General features: G+C 38.5%; 1 protein-coding gene across 1 annotated transcript; it reads left to right on the top strand.

Moving 5' to 3' along the window:
• Nucleotides 1-6380: 6380 nt before the first annotated feature.
• LOC140225679 (glutamate receptor ionotropic, delta-1-like) lies at nt 6381-21865 on the top strand. The gene is made up of 7 exons (XM_072305316.1): nt 6381-6626; nt 7700-7915; nt 10406-10515; nt 10976-11155; nt 15500-15658; nt 18833-19004; nt 21645-21865. The coding sequence occupies exons 2-7, from the start codon at nt 7816-7818 to the stop codon at nt 21863-21865; spliced, it is 942 nt and encodes a 313-aa protein (XP_072161417.1). The 5' UTR covers nt 6381-6626; nt 7700-7815.
• Nucleotides 21866-22126: the final 261 nt, after the last annotated feature.

The following is a 22126-nucleotide window of genomic DNA, read 5'->3' as shown; positions in this document are numbered from 1 at the left end:
CATCACTGCTTCTTCATTTTGTTGCGGAATCACCCGCGTGCAAAGAGGGGCCATTTCTGTTTCCCACGACCAATCAACAGTCCTCAACTTTTATTTGAAACAAAAACAAAGAAATCTTTCATTGAGAAAAAATATCTTCTTCTTTAAAATTAGTTCCTGATTGAATTTATTTTATCAGGGGTACATTCGTGAGGGATATTTTTTTTATCTAAAAAATAGAAACCTTTCACTTTTAACCTTAACAAACGAAAGAAAGCGAATCTGAGCAGGGGATTGATTGCATTTTATCATTTTACTGTTATACCTAAAAATGTACCTGTATATTCATTAATGGGTGCATTTTTTTACGGAAAAATATTTTGGGGAACATTTTCCAAACTACCAAGAAAACTTACAGCAAAATTGTAAAAATGCAACCATTCTTGATCAAACGAATGATTGTCCATGATTGTCAATTGCATAGCAGATTCCTCTAGTTAGGTTAAGCTACCGCCAATTTTTTTAAGTTTGAAGATTTTCTTTTACTACTTTAATTATATTAATTCTAAATAGTAGGGTATCTAATCCTAGTTCAAGATTATATATTGAAATGTTGCATTTCAATTAAGTCGCATCTGACTGCGACTCCTTCAAATCGTCGTATTGCAGATGAAATAACCTAAACTCACTTCAAGATTACAAAATTGACTCAAACCATTCAAATTTTTAAAGGAATATGACCGTGCAAAATTTGTCCAAAATTCTACCGATTTTTGCGCATAACCAGAGAAAGAATCAAAACAATTTCAGTCAAAAATTCTCAACAGTTCTCTGGTCTAAATAAAATCTATTTACGGTATTTCTTGCGGGAAAACGACGAAACATAATAAACACGTTCTGAGGTTTTGTAAGGACAAGTTAGAGTTTGCAAAGTCTGCGAAAACGAAATTTAAAAGGCTATAAGGACAAGGCGCGGAAATTCAGTTTTTGAAAAAATTGAGACATTAATGATTTCAAGTAAAACTAGCCTCAATGCATATTCTGTGAAAAATTCGCTCCCAAATTCCAAGTTTTACGCATCAAAAAGTCAGTTTGACCTTTCTGTCCGCCATAAGGCCCCCAGGAATTTTGAAACTTCAAACACGTATTTCTTAAAATAGCAAAGGCTGAATTTATGCATCTTGCCCTCCAAGCCCCTCATCCGAAACCACAGAGCTGAACGATGCCACACTAACACATCGATCTCCGAATCATCTCAACGTCATCGTCACGTAGACTAGTAAGCACTACCGCTATTTTTTCATCCCTCTAATCAGTTTCCATCGAACGGAGATCTGATTAGAGCGGAACATCCAATGCGTGCAAGCTACTCAAGCCCGGGATTTGAAATCCGACCTGTTAACAGCTAGACAAGCAAATATTTACCTGCAGCACTTAATTTAATGCAGCCCGGAATCCGCTCGCTAAGTTTAAATAACACTCACTGTCGAGTGTTTGTGACGTTGCCATGGTAACGACTCCGTCGGAGCGTAATCGGGTCCCCATCGCGGAAATTTACTTTCACTTGATCTACTAATCGTGCAAGGTCGCCTGAGAGCAGGCCAATGGGAGCAGCGGATAGATTAAGGCGCGTTTGATTGGCAATTTAATATCTGACGCTCACAGGTGTAGGTTTGGTTCCTTTCTTTCAATGGGTCGTATTCGATACATCTAACAGGTGAGATTGTATCGAGATCGATTGGTACAACATGTAAACATAGCCTCAAAAGTCATTTGAGTATGAGGGAACGGGTTTCTTGTGATGGATTTTTGATTCTTATGAGTATAAAATGGAAATAAAAAGCGAAATTGTTCGGACTTTGCTCATTAACAGCTTTTCCTACTTAAATTCTGACCTTTGAGGTTATGACCTATTGTTTTGAACCAAGCAATACATTGAACCACTATCGAATACGACCTTTTGGAAGGGGTACTTTAACGATGAAACCACCAAAATGCGTATAAAGTGCTCAAGTCGAGAATTGCGTACCTCCGATTGCTGCGTTTCTTGCGGGCCAGTTATTGAGAGATTAAAATAGTCTTAAAAGATCGAAATGCAATATGGAAGGATATCGATGGCTGAGGAACAATATTTCCTAACTGAAAATCTTTGCGAAAATGAGTCAGCAACTTTGCAGCATTCTAAAGTATAAAATACCAAAGCTGACGTTTTTAGTTTTTCCAATTCCCAATGCCCGGGCTGTGATGGATTTGTTCCTTGGCTATCGATGTATAATGTAGGACTATGTCTTGTCTTATCAGGCCGACATAGTTTCAATAATCAGGTCGCAGATCCTCTATTATTTTCAAGTTCAAAAGTTCATTTGAGAGGCATAGAGGATAAGGCGCATAAAATGTACCTTTTTAAAAAAATGAGGTGTTAATGATTTCAAGTACAACCAATCTTAGTGCATATTCTGTGAAAAATTCGACCCCAAATTCCAATTTTTAAACATCAAAAAGGCAGTTTGAACTTTCTGTCCGCCATACGAATCCGTGTAAAGACGAAACTTTAAACACGTATACGTATTTCTCGAAATAGCAAAAGCTGCACTCATGCACCTTGTCCTCCAAGGCGTTAATTTAAAGGCAGAATTTCACATTTGGATACATTTAGGTCGGTCTGTCGTAACTCCTCTAACGATTGTTCAATTTTGAGACCGACATTATTCTCTTGCTCAGTTCACTCAGTACTTTCCATTTATGACTTAAAAAAAAATCGTCAAATTTCGGACACGTGCGAATTCTCAATTTCATCGCAATCACGTAGTTGCGCGGTTCAGAAGAATTAGAGCGCAGTGGCGTGGCGTGTTTTGCGATACATCGATTGATCTACCATTAAAACCTATGGAAAAGGATAGATAAGCAGGGTGTTCGCAGCGAACACTTTTATAATCGATCGTTTACCACAGCTTCAAATGGAGAAATATCGATAATCGGTCATTCACGCCTCGCCACTGTTGAAACGCTGGGTGCAGAAAGGCCATTTTTTGGTTGCGGTGTCTCAAAAGCAGCTCCGCTAACGGTTCATCCATTATGTTTAAAACAAATCGACGGGGTAAGTCCGTAACCACGTACACTGGAAAAAAAACACATTGGATCTGCAGTCCAGACTCTTGAAAACATTGACAAGAAAAAATACCCTGGATTTTTGCTTAAATCAAGAACCAAGCCTCTTAATTTAAGCGGATTTCGTTTTGATTCAAGCAAAAATCCGATTGAATCAAGAGTATTTTTTCTTGTCAATGTTTTCAAGAGTCTGGACTATAGATCCAATGTATTTTTTTTCCAGTGTATCCCGTTTGCGGTGCTTAAAAAAGATCAGCTCTTATTTTATTTTTTAAAGGGGTATAAATCAACATAATTCCTTGAAGTTTCGTAGAATGTTCCTCGCCTTTACAAAAGAAGAATGAATGCGGTTTTCAATAATTCCCATTCAGTAGTTCTCCATTTGAAAAATAAAGTATGACAGGAGGTTGGTCTGCAACGTCGCAAACCGAAAAACATAGTTGCAGACTCAGATTGTCCTTTGTACCTTTTTTAATGGCCCACTCGTCCTAAATAAGCGCACATAGAGAGCTTTCCTAACTTTTCTCTGAAAAAATATTTTATCGGGAGATACAAGGCAACGTTGGAAAGATTATACGACGTTGAAACACAACATGGGCATTTTAAGCCCCATTATTCGATGCCACTATATTCTAACAACTCGGGTTCGAATAATGCGGGAAACACAGTGCGGCCGGCGTTTCGCGTATTAGCGCCTGCAAGACTCCAGGGATACTTCACGCATTGCGCCAAACGGTGCGGTCGGATCGACGCGTATATTAGCGCCTACCAGACTGCATGAATACTTCTCGCATTGCGCAAAACGCAGTCCTGGCCGTCAGTTGGCGCGAAACGCAGATTAGCGGCTACAAGACTGTAAGAATGTTTCACGCATTGCACGCATGGCACGGTTAATCGTTATAATCGAAGCGCTGTATGTAGAAAGGGCATTTCTTAAGTGCGGTGTCCAAGAATCTTTGCTGACATTTCATACATTATAATTTAAGCATAAAAACTTTTACAGAATACTCTTTATAATTTTTCAACGCTGAAGACGGAAAATTTAAAAAAAAAAAAATCTCTGTAAAACATAAATTAGAAGTGGAGATTCTGAGACACCGCACAGTGGATCGAATGAATTAAAGAGGTCGAACATGAAATTTCTGACTAAAACTGCAAATTCCGATGTTTCTTTAGTCACATTAGACATTTTAGTAGGTACTCCTAGCGGAAAATTTCACGAGGAAACAAATGAAATCACTTTTAGAGCCTCAAAATTTTGCGTATACAGAGTTATAAGCTTTAAAAATTTCCAAACTTTATCCGACCTCTGCTATTGACTCGATCCACTGTGCAACGCAACCGAGAAATGCCCTCTCTGCATTCAACGCCTAGATGGAGAATCTGCAGGTGTCATTCGTGCTCACGCGAAAATCTCCACTGAGTGACTTGATCATAAATTGAACAATTATTGGAGGAGATATGGCAAAATTATCCAATCTTCCAGAATACATGGACGCATTTCTGTCAAACAAAACTATGTGCAATGTGACGTGAGCCGTGGTATGCATATATTCTTATGGGTCTCAGGGCTCATGTCTTAATGCACATAGTTCCGCTTGATAGAAATACGTCCACATGTCGAAGGCAGAACTCCAAACCACGTATCTCGAATTGCCAAGTTGTAGACTTTCTAAACTTCATTTTTAGATGAAAAACTATTCAGCGTCACCTCTTAAAAGTTTCATGAGTTTTCTTCCCTGTGCGAGGAAAATTCTGTGAGAACTTCAAGGAATGACGTTTATTCGTTATCTTTTCAAAAAATAAAATATGAGCTGAGATTTTTAAACACCGCAAACGAGATACGTGGTCTGGTAGCACCGAAGACGTGTTTAGATGGAGAACACCGCCAGATGACGTCTCTAGCCGGTGCATTTTCTCACTTTTAAACGTATTTTTCTACAAATTGCCCATTTCAGAAAATTTTTTGAAATACTGCGAAATCTGTTTTTCAAGCACTCTTAGATGCAATAAAAGAAAAAAAAATTGGGACAAATTCTCATTTCCACCGGCGAATGTACCACCCCTGTTTCTTATGAAACGCCGTTTGTACAAAAACTTATTTTCAGGGAGGGGGGGGGGAGAAGTGATTTCTCTTGGGGACGAAACGAATTTCCGACGGGTGGCGAAGGATACGTATAGGAACGCGAAAACTATTTTAGGGGTGGAGAAATTTTCTTAGGGGTGGAGCAACTCTTTTAGAGGTGGAGAAACTTTTTTAGGGGTGGAGAAGTTTCCCCGTACAGAACCTCGGAAACAGAAAACGAGGGGTATGTTTTTCCCGCGTAGGGTCACCGCGAGACTCTTCCGGCAGGAGCGACGGCCAATTTCATTTTTCTGTGTCACCGGTGGAAAAACACTCGGATCTCGAGTCTTTCGCCCCAATTTTCCGCGGAGCCGCCAGTCTTCAGCCAGATCGATCGGGCGCGCTCTTGGCTCCTCCAACTCTTCGGATGGAGAGTGACCGACGCCAACGCCGACTCCGCACAGTGGAACGTGTCTTCGGGAGAAGTCGGACGTGACATTTTCGACGAAAATTGTAAAATTTAACGTCATAATTCGTCGTTTCCCCCATGAAAGAACGTAACTCCATTCCAAGGTTGCAAAATTGACTCAAGCAATTCAATATTTTACAAGAATAGACCTGTGCGTATTTTTGGAGAAAATAGGTCCGACTTTCGCATAAAATCAGAAGAAAAATCAGGGAATTTTTCAGTCAGAAATGCCCAAAATTCTCCCGGTAAAGATCCAATTTCCGCAAGGAAATTTGGAAACATTGAAATGCAGTTACGTTCCTTCGTGCGGGAAACGACGAATTTCAATTCGAAGGGGTGCTTTTTAAAAAAAATCGTGCGAGAAAACCAATGAAACTACCTTTAAAACATCAAAAATTCATCAATGAAGATATACGCTTTTGAAGTTTTCAACTCGTGTCCGACCTCTTCCATTCTGCCGTGCTAAGGGAGAACGCCGTATCTACCTTCAGGCGTTGCCAAATTTCCTCTGGCAAATCACCAATTTTCGGGAAATTTTTGGATTAATTTTCTGCCAATTTTTTAGATAATTTTGTTAGTACTTTGATCCAAAGTGTCTGAAAATTTCAAGGAAAACTCTCATTATTTTCCTCAAAAATAAGCATTTTATCGAAGGCATTTTGGCAACTCTGGAATGCTCATACGGCGTTTTTTCTTAGCACGTCAGCATTGACTCGGTACACTGTGCGCCGATGTGCTGATCCTTTTGTTTACCGCGCCCGGGCCGCTTAGGTCACGCCAGGCCCAAGTTCAGTGTTGAGCAAATTTATTTGGGATTCTCTTTATTCGTTCTCGTGCATCAAGGGTAATCGCTGTCGGAAAATTGTGTCGTAATCGGTGACCCCTGACCCCATCGCAGTCTTTCGGCTCGGGAGCTCGACTCCTAATACCGGTGTTGAACTTAACTCAGGAGCGAGTTATTTTGTTTTCGTGCTTGATCTCATTTTTTCCTGTTCGAATCCTAAGGTGAGTTTATTGGATTTTGGATTTTAAAATGGATTGCATTTTGCCAAAAGGAACGAACAAACTAGAGAACTCAGTTAGCCTTCAGATCAGTGGCTATACAACTTGAGTCACCCAGGAGTTAAAATATTTGTATCATTTAGTTTCGTATCTCAATTTTCTGGTCGGTATGGTTTCATATTTTGCCAAAAATTAAAATAAAAAAAAAATTTTGTTCTGGAAAGCGCAGGCCATAAAATAATTCTTTTAAAAATGTAAGAATTGGTGATTTTTATGTACAAGTTTGAAAGTATTAATATTTTGGACCTTAAGTTGTCGCTTTTAAAAAATGTATCGGGGTCAATCAACCGCAATTGGCTGTCTTAATGTTATGATTTTATTTTTCCTTAAAAATTAAAACTGAATTTAAAAAAAAATTAAAACCGAAATAAAATTTTTCTCGTCTGGTGGCACAGCTCATAAAATGAATCTTAAAAAATCAATGTAAAACTGATAATTTTTACGAGTAGGGAAGTTGTGCGTGAAAAAAGGCGGAAATGCTCAGTGTTTCAGACTTATGCTCAAAAAATTCGTTAATTGTGATGAGAAAAAAATTGAGAGTAATCTGGGTTTTTTTTACGTATTTTTGTTTGTAAAAAGTGAAAAGAACTGTTTTTTGTCGATTTGACTTCATTTTTTACGCATTTTTCACAATTCTTTATTTAGTTTTTACGTCTTACGTTACGTAGAGATAAAAAGTGTTTTTGGCTACTATATTCCTGATTATAGAATATCTTCAAGAGATACCGTAGCCAGCATTCGATTCTTGATTGTGTTCATCATGGGACTGGTAAACTTAACTACATGAATATAATTACCACAGACACAAATATTGCCGCTAAAGCTCTTGTAGATCTTTTACTTTACCAGGAATCTAGTAATCGCTAACATTCTTTTTATATGCATAAACTGGAGATTATATCGGCATTATATCGGTGTGAAATCACCTTAAAATTGGACCAAGCCTGCCGTGAAATTTTTGAAAAGCAGTCTTGGATTCAATTTTTACTAAGACAATTCGTTTTCATGTAATCTAGCACCATGATTAGAATTCACTTCTAATCGTATCTCTACAAATCGGCCTCGGTTCTACACTTCTCCTAATCGCGGCGATAAGTATATTCAAAAGGAAGACGAAAGCACCAAACTCAAAATGACGAGCAGCCCGCTAATCGAGATGTTTTTGATGACCATGTGCACCAACTACCCCGTGCTCAATGTCACCACAACTGAGCCACCACCTTGGCAATGGGGTAAGATATCACAGATAATTTTTTTACAGAGTGCGTTGATCTCTATGGCTTTTTGAACACAATTTCAAAACCCAGTGAGCACCAGCACAGGTCAGCCAGGAGAGTCATGTATATGAGCGGGATCTATTACATGAGAAAATAAAATGTTTAAAAAAAAAAAAAAAAAAAAGTGGCTCAATAGGAGACTATGCGCCAGATAAAGGGGCTGTCCTCTGAAATAGTGGCAACACCCCAATTTGTTGGATGATATGGACATTTTCAATTATATATTTGGGTAGCACAGCAAGACAGTTGGGGCAGCACCACAAAATTTGGGTCAATCACCTAATTTATTGGGGTACTACCACAATTAATTGGCATTGTCGAAGCTGGGGATTAATCCCTATCCCTCCTCATTTCTGTGAAGATAAGGAAAAATGAGACCAGACCCAAGTTTAGGGGATTTAATTTCTCGTAATTTGGCGCAGAGAACACCATCCAATCCCGAAAATGGACTCTTTAGCTGCAATTCATTATTCGAGGGCAAAGAAAGAGAATTTGAGTAATAAGGCACTAATAAATGTTGCATTAACTTTAAACGCTTGCAGCATTATTAATGACGCATATTATAGTTTGAAACTTTGACTCAATATTCTCGAAGATACAGAATAGTGTTCAGCATCGAAAACTGAAGATCGATTTTTTAACCCCAACCAAGTTCTTTCGCTGTGCTAAATAATTTAAGTCTCCACCTCAGGGCACATTTCGCTTTGCTGCGTTATATATCTTCAGGTTGAAATGTAAATTGCATGCTTCACTGGAGAGTAATACAAGTGTTGTAAATGCATATGATTAGAGCGATGTGAAGCAAAGAAAACAATTTCAAGGAAGGTTACATGTGCATATACTTCAAAATAGTGATAATCATTTGATTGTAATTCAACCATCAGTCTCGACGCAATTCATAACAAAATGGAAACGCTTCAAAACCGGTGGTCACTATTGTGTCCTGAGCATACTAACATCAAGGAAAGATATTTTTAGCGAAAAACTCCCCTTCCCCATCGAGACCTGCCCCCCTACTAAAAAACTCTTCAAGTATAAATTGTACCAGCGGACTGATTATTGAAATTGATAGACAAAGCGATAGACAAAGAAGACATAGAGAGTAAGAAGCGATCCTACAGGTGGAAACGGGTAGCTCTTATAGACTAAGGCAGAAAATGATGGACTAATTATCGGGTCTCTCGTGGGTTGCCGTTATAGTTAGTCTATCACCCACGTCCTTTGTCCATTGCAACCACCCGCTTCCACCAATAGGATCCCTCCAAATCCCTTTTGTCTTCTTTGTCTATAGCTTTGTCTATCAATTTCAATAATCGACCCGCAGTTCGCTATTCTTACCTGATGATAACATTTCAACATTTTTTCTGCTAGATTTGCTAAAAATATCGCTCATTACCTCATTATCATGTTTTCATTGCTGATTCTGAAACTGGTCTCTGGCCATCTGGATCAGTTCGATTTGTCCCGGAAAAATTTGAATTTTCTCTACAAATTGAACTTATCCAGAGGAAATTCCATTTTAGGGTAATTTATGCACGTTAAAGGAAACCGAGGTCCTTTTTTGGATTCAGTGGCCAAAAATACATGAAGACGACATCAATTATTGCATGTCCTTTTCTCCTCTCTGTTTCTAATCTACCGTAGTAGCGAAGAGAGCAGTAATTGTATTTCCGTATGAGCCATGATTAGCACATGCTTTAAAGTGCCTCGAGGCTCATTCCAGCATTCACTTACTGTTCTCTTTGCTACCACGGCAGTAATATCGAGGTTATTCCGGTCTATTGCCCCATTTCACCCATATCGTCGAACCTCTGACGTAAGAGCGTATCTCGATTTCCACGTGAACCCTGTTGTCCAAATAACTCCATGCTTTCCAGGGCTCATGTCGAAATTGAGATACGCCCTTACGTCAGGAGCGACGATATACCACCATTAAAGCTCATTCGATTGTTCAAAAGTTGCAAACGTAGAAATTTTTACAGTCCAATTTTTCATGATTTTTAGAGTCTCATTTCAATCGACAAGGTAAAAAATTTATACCCCCGATGGCGATCCAAAGTCAGTTCTTTTAAGTTGGATTGCATTTTGCAGAAAGGAACCACTAGCATTGCAATGTTGCTAAGATTGTGCAACTTCTTTTGTCTTGGAGGAAAACCCCGATTATGTTTCTCTCGCTAAAAACTGTAAATTTAAGACAAAAATTACCATCTAGATTTCATAGTTTTTCACGATTTCCGCAATTTTATTGCATAGGATGAAGTTGCACAATCTTAGCATCATTGCAATGCTAGTGGTTCCTTTTTGCAAAATGCAATTCAGTTGTTCTATATCAATTCTTGTGTGTTACGGATAGAGTAGCAACGAATTTCAAGTATTACAACGCGAAATACAACACAAGTTATGCCAAGACATTTGTATTTATTCGTTACAATTTGTTTCTTGCAGTTCCCGAGCGGAAAACTCCAAAGGATGTTAAATTTTTCTGCAAGTTGAAGCAAGTGCCACAACTGAGAAAAGAACTCCTTCGCGGTAAAAAACTGCGCGTAATAACAATTGTAAGTCTCCTATTTCGCTCTGGATAACTAAGTAGAATTAATTGTTCCTCGTGCATTGGAAAATGTGACTTGGTCTGACCAGAAATATTTTTAAATTTCTCGTCAAGAAGAAGTTTTTCTTGAATCAAAAAGAAAATGTAGGTTCAAACTAAAAAGAGAGGCATGCACTTATATTAACCCGATTCCTGTTTGTTGTAAGCGATTTTATTCTTATATCACGAGTTATGATTCTTGACGGCAAATTCGAACCAATTTTGCGAACCAATGCGAAGCTGTCCGAAAATTTCACTGAATTTTCTTTTGTGCTGCCGATAAAATTTAGTGAAATTTTCAAACAGATTCAACCAGCAATTTCTTTGTAAAAAAGTAAAATGGCGTTGGAAATTTTGAAACGTCAAATGGCGCTTGTGATATTTTGGCCGAAAGATTACGAAGTGACCCATTGCTGGGCTTTTCACAGGATCATTGGCCCGTGAGTTGGATCCAAGATGTCAACGGGACAATGATAGGCCGAGGGATAGCCTTCGAGATCCTGAACACCCTGCAGGAGAAATTCGGCTTCACCTACGAGATCAGGCTCCCTTCGAGCATGTCGTTACTGGACGAGAAAGGCACCATAACCGACATGTTGAAAAACAGGGTAAGGTCACGAATTATAACCGTTAAACGCGAGAGATAATTTTATGCTTGACGAAAAAAAATAACCAGTTAAGGACCAAGGCGTCGATAACAAAGGGACGTTACTCATTTCTCGATTCACTGTCTAATCTGCCACCCTGAAGAAAAATGTCTTACGAACCCTCGTCAGTTGCCAAATTTTCTTTAGTTAAATACAAATTTTCAGGAAAACTGGTGAATATTTGCCGTTTAATTTTTTAGAGAATGTTCTTTGTATTTAGATCTAAATTATCTAAATACTTCACGAAAAAATTTTCATAACTCTCCTCAAAAATTAACATTTCAGTGGTGGAAATTTGGCAACTTTCCATAAGTCTTTGGGAGATGGCACCCCGATTTAATTTTTGCCACACCTTTAAGGGACGATAATATAGTTTATTCCTTATTTTTCTGGAAGTTAAGAATGTTTGATTTTTAGAAAAATCATTATAAAACTCAATAGTAATCATGATTTGAACAATATAAATGACTGTACTTCTCTTACCTACAGTGGCGTGGCGTGCTTTGCGATGAATCCATTGATCGGTCATTTAAACCTATGGAAAAGGATCGATAAACAGGGTGTTCGCAGCGAACGCATTAATAATCGATTATTTACCATGGGTTTAAATGGCATAACAATCGATACATCGCAATTTACGCCACGCCTCTGTCCTCTTGCATTATCTCGGTAGTCGCTTTATTTCTCTTGTGATGAATTTGAGCCATCTTTTGGAGATTAAAAAGAAATTAGCTCCGTTTGCTACACACTCCTTTTTTATCTGAATGGTACACCTATCGGGGATGCACACGTTCTCATGTAGATCCTTGGCGTGAGCAAAAATATTGGTAGACGTAACTTAAGAAATAATAAAAACGACTGTCGAAACGCCCTTCATTTCTACCCCCGTTAAAATTTGAAAAGATAGAGTCTCCTTGAAAATTAATAAATTTTTTCTTGCGAAACAAAAAATTTAATATAGGTTACAAAACGATTTTCGATAGCTTTGGCAACGTTGGTCGCGCAAGAGGTGAGCGGCGCGGCGGTCAAAAAGTGTGACACGGTCAGTCGGGCTGTCAAAGAAGCATTCATAAGCGACGACTGTCACTCAAACTTACGAATTGGAACTAAATCAAAGCTCGATCGATCCGCAAAACCTGCCCTCAAAGCTCAACGACACTTCAAAAATCACCCGCATATGAAGCAAGGTTGAAGTCGCAAGGGAAAGGGAAAAAATTGTGCTTGAGCGAGTAGAGTAAATGGAGAATTTGCACGCAATTTTTTTATTGCTTCATCTGAAAGTGCCTAATGAGCTGAGTTCGCAACATTTTTCATAATTTTTTTCTGACATGGGAAATTGGAGAAAAATTGATTTAAAAGTGAGAAAATGTGCCGCCTTGTGACGTCATCTGGCGGCATTTCCCATTTAAACACATGTATTTTGGCAAATTAGGTTATTTTGTCATTTCCTTAATAATTGCTCAATTTATGAATCAAGGGTATCTTCGCTTCACTCAGGGATTCCAGGAATTCATGCCTTAGAACTTTCCGTAGGATCATGCCTTAGAACTTTCCGTCTCGTCAAATTTTAAAAGAATAAAACCTCTCACGGGTAATGAGACCTTAGTTCACAAAAGCTCAAAATAATTCGGTCATCGAAATTAGAGCATTAAGGAAATTTTCACAAACGTTTTGAGATGAAAAGCGCTCTGAATTGCAACCAATGGAGAATTTGCATGCAATTTTTTTATTGCTTCATCTGAAAGTGCCGAAAGAGCCGATTTCACAGTATTTTTTATAATATTTTTCTGATATGGGAAATAGCATAAAAATAGATTTAAAAGTGAGAAAATGCACTGCCTAGTGACGTCATATGGCGGCATTTTCCATTTAAACACATGTATTTTAACAGATTAGATCATTTTGTCATCTTCTCCAACAATTGTTCAATTTATGAACTAAGGGTATCCTCGTGTTCAGTTCATCCAGTAGTTTCCTTTTAAACACGGAATTCATCAAATTTCAGACATCTGTAAATTCTCCATTTGGGACAACGGCGGTTCGAAGTTTGTAGTTCAAAGAACGAAGAAAAAGGTTGAAAAAAATTACATAAAATGTTTGAAATGCACGTCCTAGGTCCATGACAAGAGTGGATATATCGCAGCTTGCTTAAAGCACGAATGAACGAGCGATTTTCGTCCGTAAGACTTCGAGGGCAGAATGTACCGCGCTGACAATTTGCCTAATTGATTGTTATTCAACATTTAGTCGTTACCCAGTCACCTCTTTACAGTGTCTCATTCTCGCCAAGACTCCTCCGATTTTTTCCCCTTGAGATAGAATGTGAGGAAAGCGAACTTTTGCTATAGAGTGACAACAATGTTTCTATATTTATTTACCCTCGTTTCAAAGCCTTCGTTCCTCATTCTCGGATTCCGAAAAAAATGATAAGTCTACAAACAAATGTTATTGTTCTATTTCTGATTTACCGCACCATAAAAAAACAATACATGGTTCTCCAGAGACGTTATAGATATTCCCTAGATTTTAAAGATGAAAATTGAAGTTCTTTCCGTTGTGATTAATACAAGGCTCTTTCCTGTAGATTGCAGTATAGAGGTGTTTTTTTTCAGGTTTTCAATCTGATTTTATTGTTTTATGGTAGAATTTCACGATAATTTTGTTTGTATTTCTTCTTTATATTACATTTTTTGAAATGAGGTCACATTAAACAATCGAAATTTTTTTTGAACGTTTTACTTTGACACGCCAATGGGATCATCAGAAATTTGCTCATGATGCTGTGATGCGGTGTCCACATGTTCAAAACTGGTAAAACACCGTTTTGAACGTGGGAAATACCGAGATGGATCAAGACTGCCGTGCTAAGAAACAACGTCATATGAGCGTACAAAATTGCCTTCGAAAAAGTACTTGGTGAATAGGTTTCTTCCATTTTTTAGAAAATGTTAGTCGCCATTACATCCGACGTATACAGATACGTGCCGTGCCTCGATAAAACATGCATTTTTATTGACATTCATGCACATTTTCTCTTGAAATTTCAAGGAAAAATATTCATAAGTCTCCCATGAGGTAAATATTTAATCGGAAATTTTTTTGGAAACATTCGATTGCTCACACGTCGCTTTTTCTTGGCACAGCAAGAGAATTCATCGTTTTGGCATGCTATCAGAAGCCGGAACACGGTATTCAAGTTACTGTGAAGGCGTGAATGCAACTATTCGTGTTCTGTGGATGAGCGTGTTGCGGCACGAAAATTGAAGGCGTTTCGAATTTCTTGCGCTCACATCAGCTCAGGTGCAGCGTTTCGTCCGCTCCATTTCAAGTTACTGGCCCCAGCATACTGCCGTGCTAAGGAAGAACGCCGTATGAACATTCGAGAGTTGCCAAATTTGCCTCGATAAAACATGCATTTTTAATGACATTCATGCACATTTTCCCTTGAAATTTTCAGATATTTTAGATTGAATTACGTACAAAATTTTCTGAAAATTTTGGGAAAAAATATGGACAAATTTCCCACTAATTTCGGTTTTCATCGAAAAAAAACTTGGCTACATCTGGAGGCTCATACGGCGTTTTTCCTTAGCACGGCAGTATACGTCACTATGTTTGAGGAGGGGCATGAGTCTGAGTGATTTTATTTTTCACGTGACCACCTATTTTCTCTACTTTAAAGAATCGTTGGATTGGTATAGTAATTCTCATTATGGGACCGTTTTTCTCAGGCAGTTTTATTGTTGTTGAGCAAAATGTTTCTAAGAATCTGGGTGTTTCCTTGGAAATTTAGAACCATACCTAGTGCGACACACACAGAAAAAAAGAAGAAGAAAAAAATGTGCCCAGAATCGTGTTTCGATGCTTGTTTATTGTAGATCAGCCAAAAATAAGAAGATCTGCATACACAGCAACTTTCTGATTTCAATATGAACTGAGATATATCCCTTTGAAAAGTCGGATTTTTGACGTCATCCACCACGGTAGTGGCACCCTTGGTTTCTTCCATCTTGCTTTCATATGAGTTTCACGTTGAATAATCAGTGCAAATGTGCTCCATACCGACTGATAAAAGCAATGTGAAAGAGACCAAGGGCCCAAGAGACCGAAACCCGACTTTTGAAAGGGCAATATCTCGGTTAATATTGAAAATAGAAAGTTGCTGTTTGGACAGATTTTCTTATTTTTAGTTAATCTTCAAGAACCAAGCATCAAGACACGATTCTGTGACCAGCGCAACTGACCCATTTGCAGACAATTTAATTAAAGTTGCATGACGTAATTTTAAGTAATTATTCCTCGCAGCAAGCCGACATGGTAGCAGCCTTCGTCCCAAACCTTCCAGACTTGGAGAACGTGTTGGAATGGGGAGCAGAGCTTTGTCAGTATGAATACGTGATTTTGACTCGACGTCCAAGTGAGTCGGCGACAGGATCAGGTCTTTTGGCGCCATTTGCGAGAGAGGTAAACATTCACAGATACCTAATCATTTTTCGCAATTTCATTCGTAAGGGTTTTTACTGGAGGTTTTCAGGATTACCGACCCCAGCATTTTTATTACTTTAAGTATTGTCATCCTCCAAGGGGGGCGGGGAGGTTGAAATTTCATCATTTCTATAAATTCTTTACTATTTTTTTACTACATTAATTGACCACATTAATAATTTTTACTACAAGCTTCCATTCTTCATAAAAAGTCTAATGACGCTCTTCTAAAATCTCTCAGCATAGAATGTCGAACCACGTATCTCGTTTACTTTGTTTAAAAATCTTCACCGCCATATTTTCTTTTTGACTGAGAGTGAATCAACATCATTGCTTGAAGTTTTCACAAAATTTTCTTCGCACTAAGCGGTAAAATCACGAAAGTTTTAAAGATTGAACGTTAAATAGTTTTTTCTTTAAAAAAATGAAGTATGGCAGAAAGTCTGCTACGTCGCAAACCGAGATACGTGGTTTGTAGTTTCATCGGTCGAAATGATTCGTCCCTACTTAAAACGTAGGCCGAAGCAATCGCTCGCTTGAGCTAAAGTACAAAATCGATAGTCATTAGTTGTAATGAAATTAAGGTTTGAAGTGTTAGCAGAAACACCACTCAATCAAGCATACTGTATGATTCGCCACGCTTGCGGTCAGTTTTTCAAGAAAAAATTTTTGAATCATTTTCAATAACCTGTAATTCGATGGCTGAAGTGATGAAGCACGTATCTCCTTTATGAAATTGAATAGTTTCCGCTCCTACTCAATTTTTCCGAAGAAGGAAAAGCCATTTGTATAGCTTGAAGTCTCTACAGAATATTCTGATGACGACGAATATAAATCAAGAAAGTTTTCAAGAAATTACGTTGACTAGTTTTTCAAAGAAAAAATGAAGAATCACAGAAAGCCTGCAACATCGCAAATGGAGATATGTGGTTTCACACTTTGGCCATAATCAAATTTCTAAATGATGAATCAGAATCATTATCATCTACTGAAAGGAGTTCCAAATCTCCATCTAGTTAAAACCTAATTTTAAGGTTTTGATCACCAAAAGCCTGACATTTTGGATGGTCACATTTACACCCTGGTAAAAATTGGCGATAGGAGCTGCGTTTCAAAATACCATAGGAGTTCTTATAGCCGACTGAAGAGGGCGATAGAAAATCATATAGCTGGCTGTAGAAAGTGGAAAAAATCATATGGCCGGGCTACACGAATCGATAAAAAATTATACAGCCGGGCTATAGTTCCTATCGCCGGGCTTTACACTTTATCGACTGGCTGTTGCTTTGTTGCCATCGGCTATAAAAGGCTATAAGAAATTGTGTAGAAATTCTTGTGCTTTGTAAATCCTTAAGTTTGTACGGAATCACCTTAATATTTACAAAACGCACATTATGTTTTCCCTTACTACATATTTATTTTCGTCAATTAAAATGAGAATAACCCATACAGAGTGTGCAAACAGCTCAAAGTCATGAGTTGAAAAACGCTGACTCCGCGAGATTAAATATCAGAGCCTAACACAAAGCGGAGCGGCGGCGCACTGGCGCCTACAAATCTAACAGGGATACTTCACGCATTGCGCAATGCGTGAAGTATCCCTGTTAGGTTTGTAGGCGCCAATGCGCGTTCAGCGCTGGCTGCCCGCCCGCCGCGCCGCGCCGCAGCGTACCGCGGCGCTTGAAGCAACTATTTCACACCAGAGATATTGCACAGTATCATACGAAATTGAAAGCGCTCCAACATATTAGAAATGGAAGGCCTAGCATCCGCAATGGGCCTGTTGCAAACTTTTGCTAGAGCAAAAATAAGGTTTGTTTCTTATAGATAATGCCTCAAAAATCACAATGAGCGCATTGGCAAAGTCTGAAATGCACTCATAACTTCACAATCTGCGTAAGAAATTTGCGTTTTTTTGAGCTTCCCGCTTCAAAAACGATACTACGGCACAGGTGAACATTTTGTTAGAGGAATCGCTCCATCGTCGGCGATATTCATCATGGCCGACGCTTGCGCGCAGTTCCGCGCGTAATTCGAGGAGAGTTCAAGGTCAATCAATTCGGGCGTGGAAAATATGAACGTTAACACACCGATTGTTATCTGGTCTAATCCAGTTCAGGTGTTATCTCGTCCCATCACACGTGTTTTGGCGGATTGGCGTCGGCCATGATGAGTATTGCCGACGATGGAACGACTCCTCTTACAAGATGTTCACCTGTGCCGTAGTATCGTTTTTGAAGTGGGAAGCTCAAAAAACCGCAAATTTCTTACGCAGACTGTGAAGTTATGAGTGCATTTCAGACTTTGCCGATGCGCTCATCGTGATTTTTGAGGCATTATCTATAAGAAACAACTCTTATTTTTGCTCTAGCAAAAGTTTGCAACAGGCCCATTAGTAACGTTCAGCATACACTTTATCGCCAGGCTGTTGCTTAAGCGCCAAAATTGTGTTGCCGGCTATATAGGCTATTGGAAATCTTACAGCCGGCTATAGGTCTATGGTATTTTGGAACACAGATTCCACTGCCAATTTTTACCAGGGCAATGGACCACTGGACAAGGTACGAATTTCAGCATTCTGAAACATGGATCCTAACCAAAATTTCAGGTAGAACACGATGCGCACAACAAAAATTACCGATATCAACTCCTTACAAAGATATTTAATGATTCTTGATGCGTGAATTCAAACCACCCGCTCATGAAAACTCAATGCTCCACGTGATTCACATCGCGCGCTAAACGTTATCATGAACGTCTCAACAACCTCAATCATGACGCTTTGGCTCAGCTATAGCAAATTGCTTATAGTTAGAATAACACATGATGGGACATGAACAAGCTCGATTGTGATGATTGCTGAAACCGTTATAGGGCGGGATTTGACTCACGTAGAGCTTTGAGTTTCTCGTGAGCGGGCAGTTCAAATTCCTCGTAACCAATGTGACATACAAACGTTAATATCTTCGTTAGAAGTTGGTTTCAGTAATATTCGTTGCGCGAATCGTGTTCTACGTGAAAGTCTGGTTAAGAGACGTGTATCAGATCGCTTAATTTAAATTCGCACCTTGTCTAGTGGTCCATTTTCAATCTCCTACATTTGATCCCTTGAACCGTGACCCATATGACACACACGATTGACCTGATTTCCAGGTATGGTTTTTCATATTGGCTGCAGTTATCTTCACTGGTCCAGTGATATGGGTGATAATGAAGATCAGAGCCTGGATGTGCGGCCCTTCTCAAGTGTTCTCATTGGCCGACTGCGTTTGGTTCGTTTACGGAGCTCTCATGAAGCAAGGCTCAACCCTGTCTCCAATTCACGGTGAGCTTAAATTATCGAAACCTTAGATATAGCCTCTGCAGGCTGATTATTTAAATTCATAGACAACGCGATGGATAAAAAAGATAAATGAAAATTGTTTACTGTCGATATATACGTCCATCGGGTGTTTTTCAACTCTTGAATAACTGGATTATTTTGCAATAAGGAACCACTATTTATGGCCCATTTTAGAAACAACATACATGTCATTGGTTTCCATATGCAGATATGGGCTTTCACGAGGATCCCATCTTCTTATATCTGGACCGGATGAACCTTTCGATTTTCCTCAGCTAAAGGCTCTTAGATTTTTCCTGTGTACGATAACTTCGCGACGGCGCCGGCGTATGCCGCGGCGCTTCAAACCACTATTTCGCCATGGAGGTGTTGCACAGTATCATACAAGATTGAAGGCACCCCAACTTATCATGATTGATGGCATCTTTCAAAAGCACGAAGTTCCCTCGCAAATGAAATCGAGTGACAATGAAAACAAGAGAGCCGTAGTCGAAAAACTTGCTTAGTCCTAGTATCTGGATCCAGTAACGTTTAGCATGATTTTTGAACTTAATAAGAGGAAAAAGTGACTTAATTCAAGCAGAAATATGCTCAAATTTACCGCCGAGAAGATTTCCTTATAAATTAATAAAGAAAATAATGCCTGCTTAGAGAAAAAAGGATGCTTAAATAAAAAGAAAAGTCACTTAGATCAAGCAGCAACCCGCTTTCATTCAGATATATTTTATTCTTTATTCAAAATAAAATCTTCTTGACGGCATACTCAAGAATGTTTCTGCCTAAATCAAGTCACACTTCTCTCTAATAAAATTCAAAAATTATGCTAAACGTTATTAAATACGGATGCTAGGACTAAATGAGTTTCTTAGATTACCGCTCTCTTTTTGTAACGTAGTTTCTTGATTTATTTTGCAAGGAAAGCTCTGTACCCTTAAAGGAAGCTTGTCATTCTTGATACGCTGGAGCGCCTTCAATCTCGTATGATACTGTGCAACACCTATGTCGCGAAATAGTTGCTTGAAACGCCGTAGCACTCCTCGGCGCGGCGGGCGACCAGCGTGACACGCGTATAGGCGCCTACAAACCTAACAGGGATACTTCACGCATTGCGCAACGCGTGAGGTATCCCGTTAGGTTTGTAGGTGCCAGTGCGCACTTCGCTCTGTGTTAGGCTCTAATATTTAAACTCGCGGAGTCAGCGTTTTTTAACTCATGATTTTGAAATGTTTGCACGCTCTACACGGATTATTCTCATTTAAATAGATGAAAAAAAATTATGTATTAATGGAAAATATTACTTTTGTTTTGAAAATATTAAGGTGGTTCCGTGTCTAATTTAATGATTTCCAAGGCTTTTTAATTTTTCTTTCATATTTTGTGCTTTTACTGTGCTGCAGCGTGGTTTATTCGGAACCAAACGCTCAAAATTGGACGTATTTGACTGCAAAAGATCGATGTAAAAGTGGGTTAAAACCAAAGATTGCGTCCTCCTTGGTTTTTTCTCTCTCTTCTTCATTTTTGTATAGTTCCTTTAAACACAAGTGCGGCTCATTGAGATTAATATCGATGCCATCACTTGGAGAAGGTTTTAAAAATATTTGCCACGATAAAAAATATAATGTTTTTAAAATGAAGTATTATTATCATTTAAAAAAAGGTATATACACGGTATATTTTAAATCGACAATTTTATAGATAGAATCCAAGAATATCTAACCACAAAACAAGATCATGTGAAGTCCAAATTGCACGTCTCAGGATCGGTCATACTTTTTTCACTCACAATCATATCATCTTCAAAGAAAATCAACCCATCTGTCACTTCTGTAATTTATCACCTCTAACCATCAAACAAGTACTTATGGACTGCTCTGTCCTCAGATATCTCCAATCACAGATTTACTCCCATACAATCAACAGAAATACAAACCCACTTACATGCGATGAACCAAATATTACTACCAAAATTCTGAAACTCTTCACCTCTCTAAATTTAAAAATCTAAATTTTCGTATATACTCCCATTTCCAAAATTCTCTGTAAAGACGTTAATAGCCTGTGACGCTGAATGTCTTAAAATATACTAACTAACTAACTTCATAGATAGAAATAAAACCAAATTTTCACCAATGAAAATTTGAAAGATAAATCAAAAGCAGAAAGTAACATTTCGTTTAAAAAATGAGTTACCATAAAAACATCTTCTTCTCTCTCAATTACGCGTGGGCGTAAATTGCTGGACTAAACAGGTGCCGGTGCCCGGACATAAAATCGTTGACGGAATGTCCTGAAACCATGGATCGCATTTAGCAAAAAGGAACCAGCGCAATTATAGGGTTGTTAAAATGTTGCTTCTTCATAATTCTCTAAAATATCTCCCAAAATAGCAAATATTATTTGCATTCCATCAAAAAATTGTTCGTTTTAAAGGAGAATAATTGTGTAAATTTTAATACTGAAAATATTTTTAGCATTTTCAAAAGAAAAAAAGAAGTTGCACGATTTTGAAAACACTGTAATCACGCTGGTTCCCTTTTGCTAAATGCGATCTGTATGCGCTTGCATGGGAGAGCCAGTGGTTCATTATTGCAAAATGTGATCAAATTCTTCTGATGGGTGCAGATTCGACGCGGGTGTTGTTCGCCGGGTGGTGGATTTTCATCATGATCCTGACAGCCTTCTACACAGCCAACTTAACTGCCTTTTTGACTCTCTCGAAGTTCACTCTGTCAATCCACACCGTTGATGATATCGCTTGGTACGGCAAATGGATGGCTGAAAAAGGCGCTGCTGTGGAGTACTCCGTTCAGGTGAAAAAAATTCATAGGTCAAACTGGTGCTAGGTTCACTATTGACCTAATGAATTATAGAAGAGCATAGTTAATGATTGTAAATTAAGATAGTGAATAACTTGATTATACGTTACACCGAAGTGTGAATCAATGGAAATATTGATATGACACGTTTACGTGTATTAATCTATATCGACGGTGTAAGTCAGCAATCACATAACTCGGTTTGCGACGTCGCAGACTTCCTGTTATACTTCATTTTTTAAACGGAAAACTACTCAACGGCAATTCTTTAAAACTGCCGTGATATTT

The sequence above is a fragment of the Bemisia tabaci genome, chromosome 10, assembly GCF_918797505.1.
Source record: "Bemisia tabaci chromosome 10, PGI_BMITA_v3".
In the NCBI taxonomy this organism is placed as follows: domain Eukaryota; kingdom Metazoa; phylum Arthropoda; class Insecta; order Hemiptera; family Aleyrodidae; genus Bemisia; species Bemisia tabaci.
This window is presented reverse-complemented; position numbering and strand designations above follow the sequence as displayed.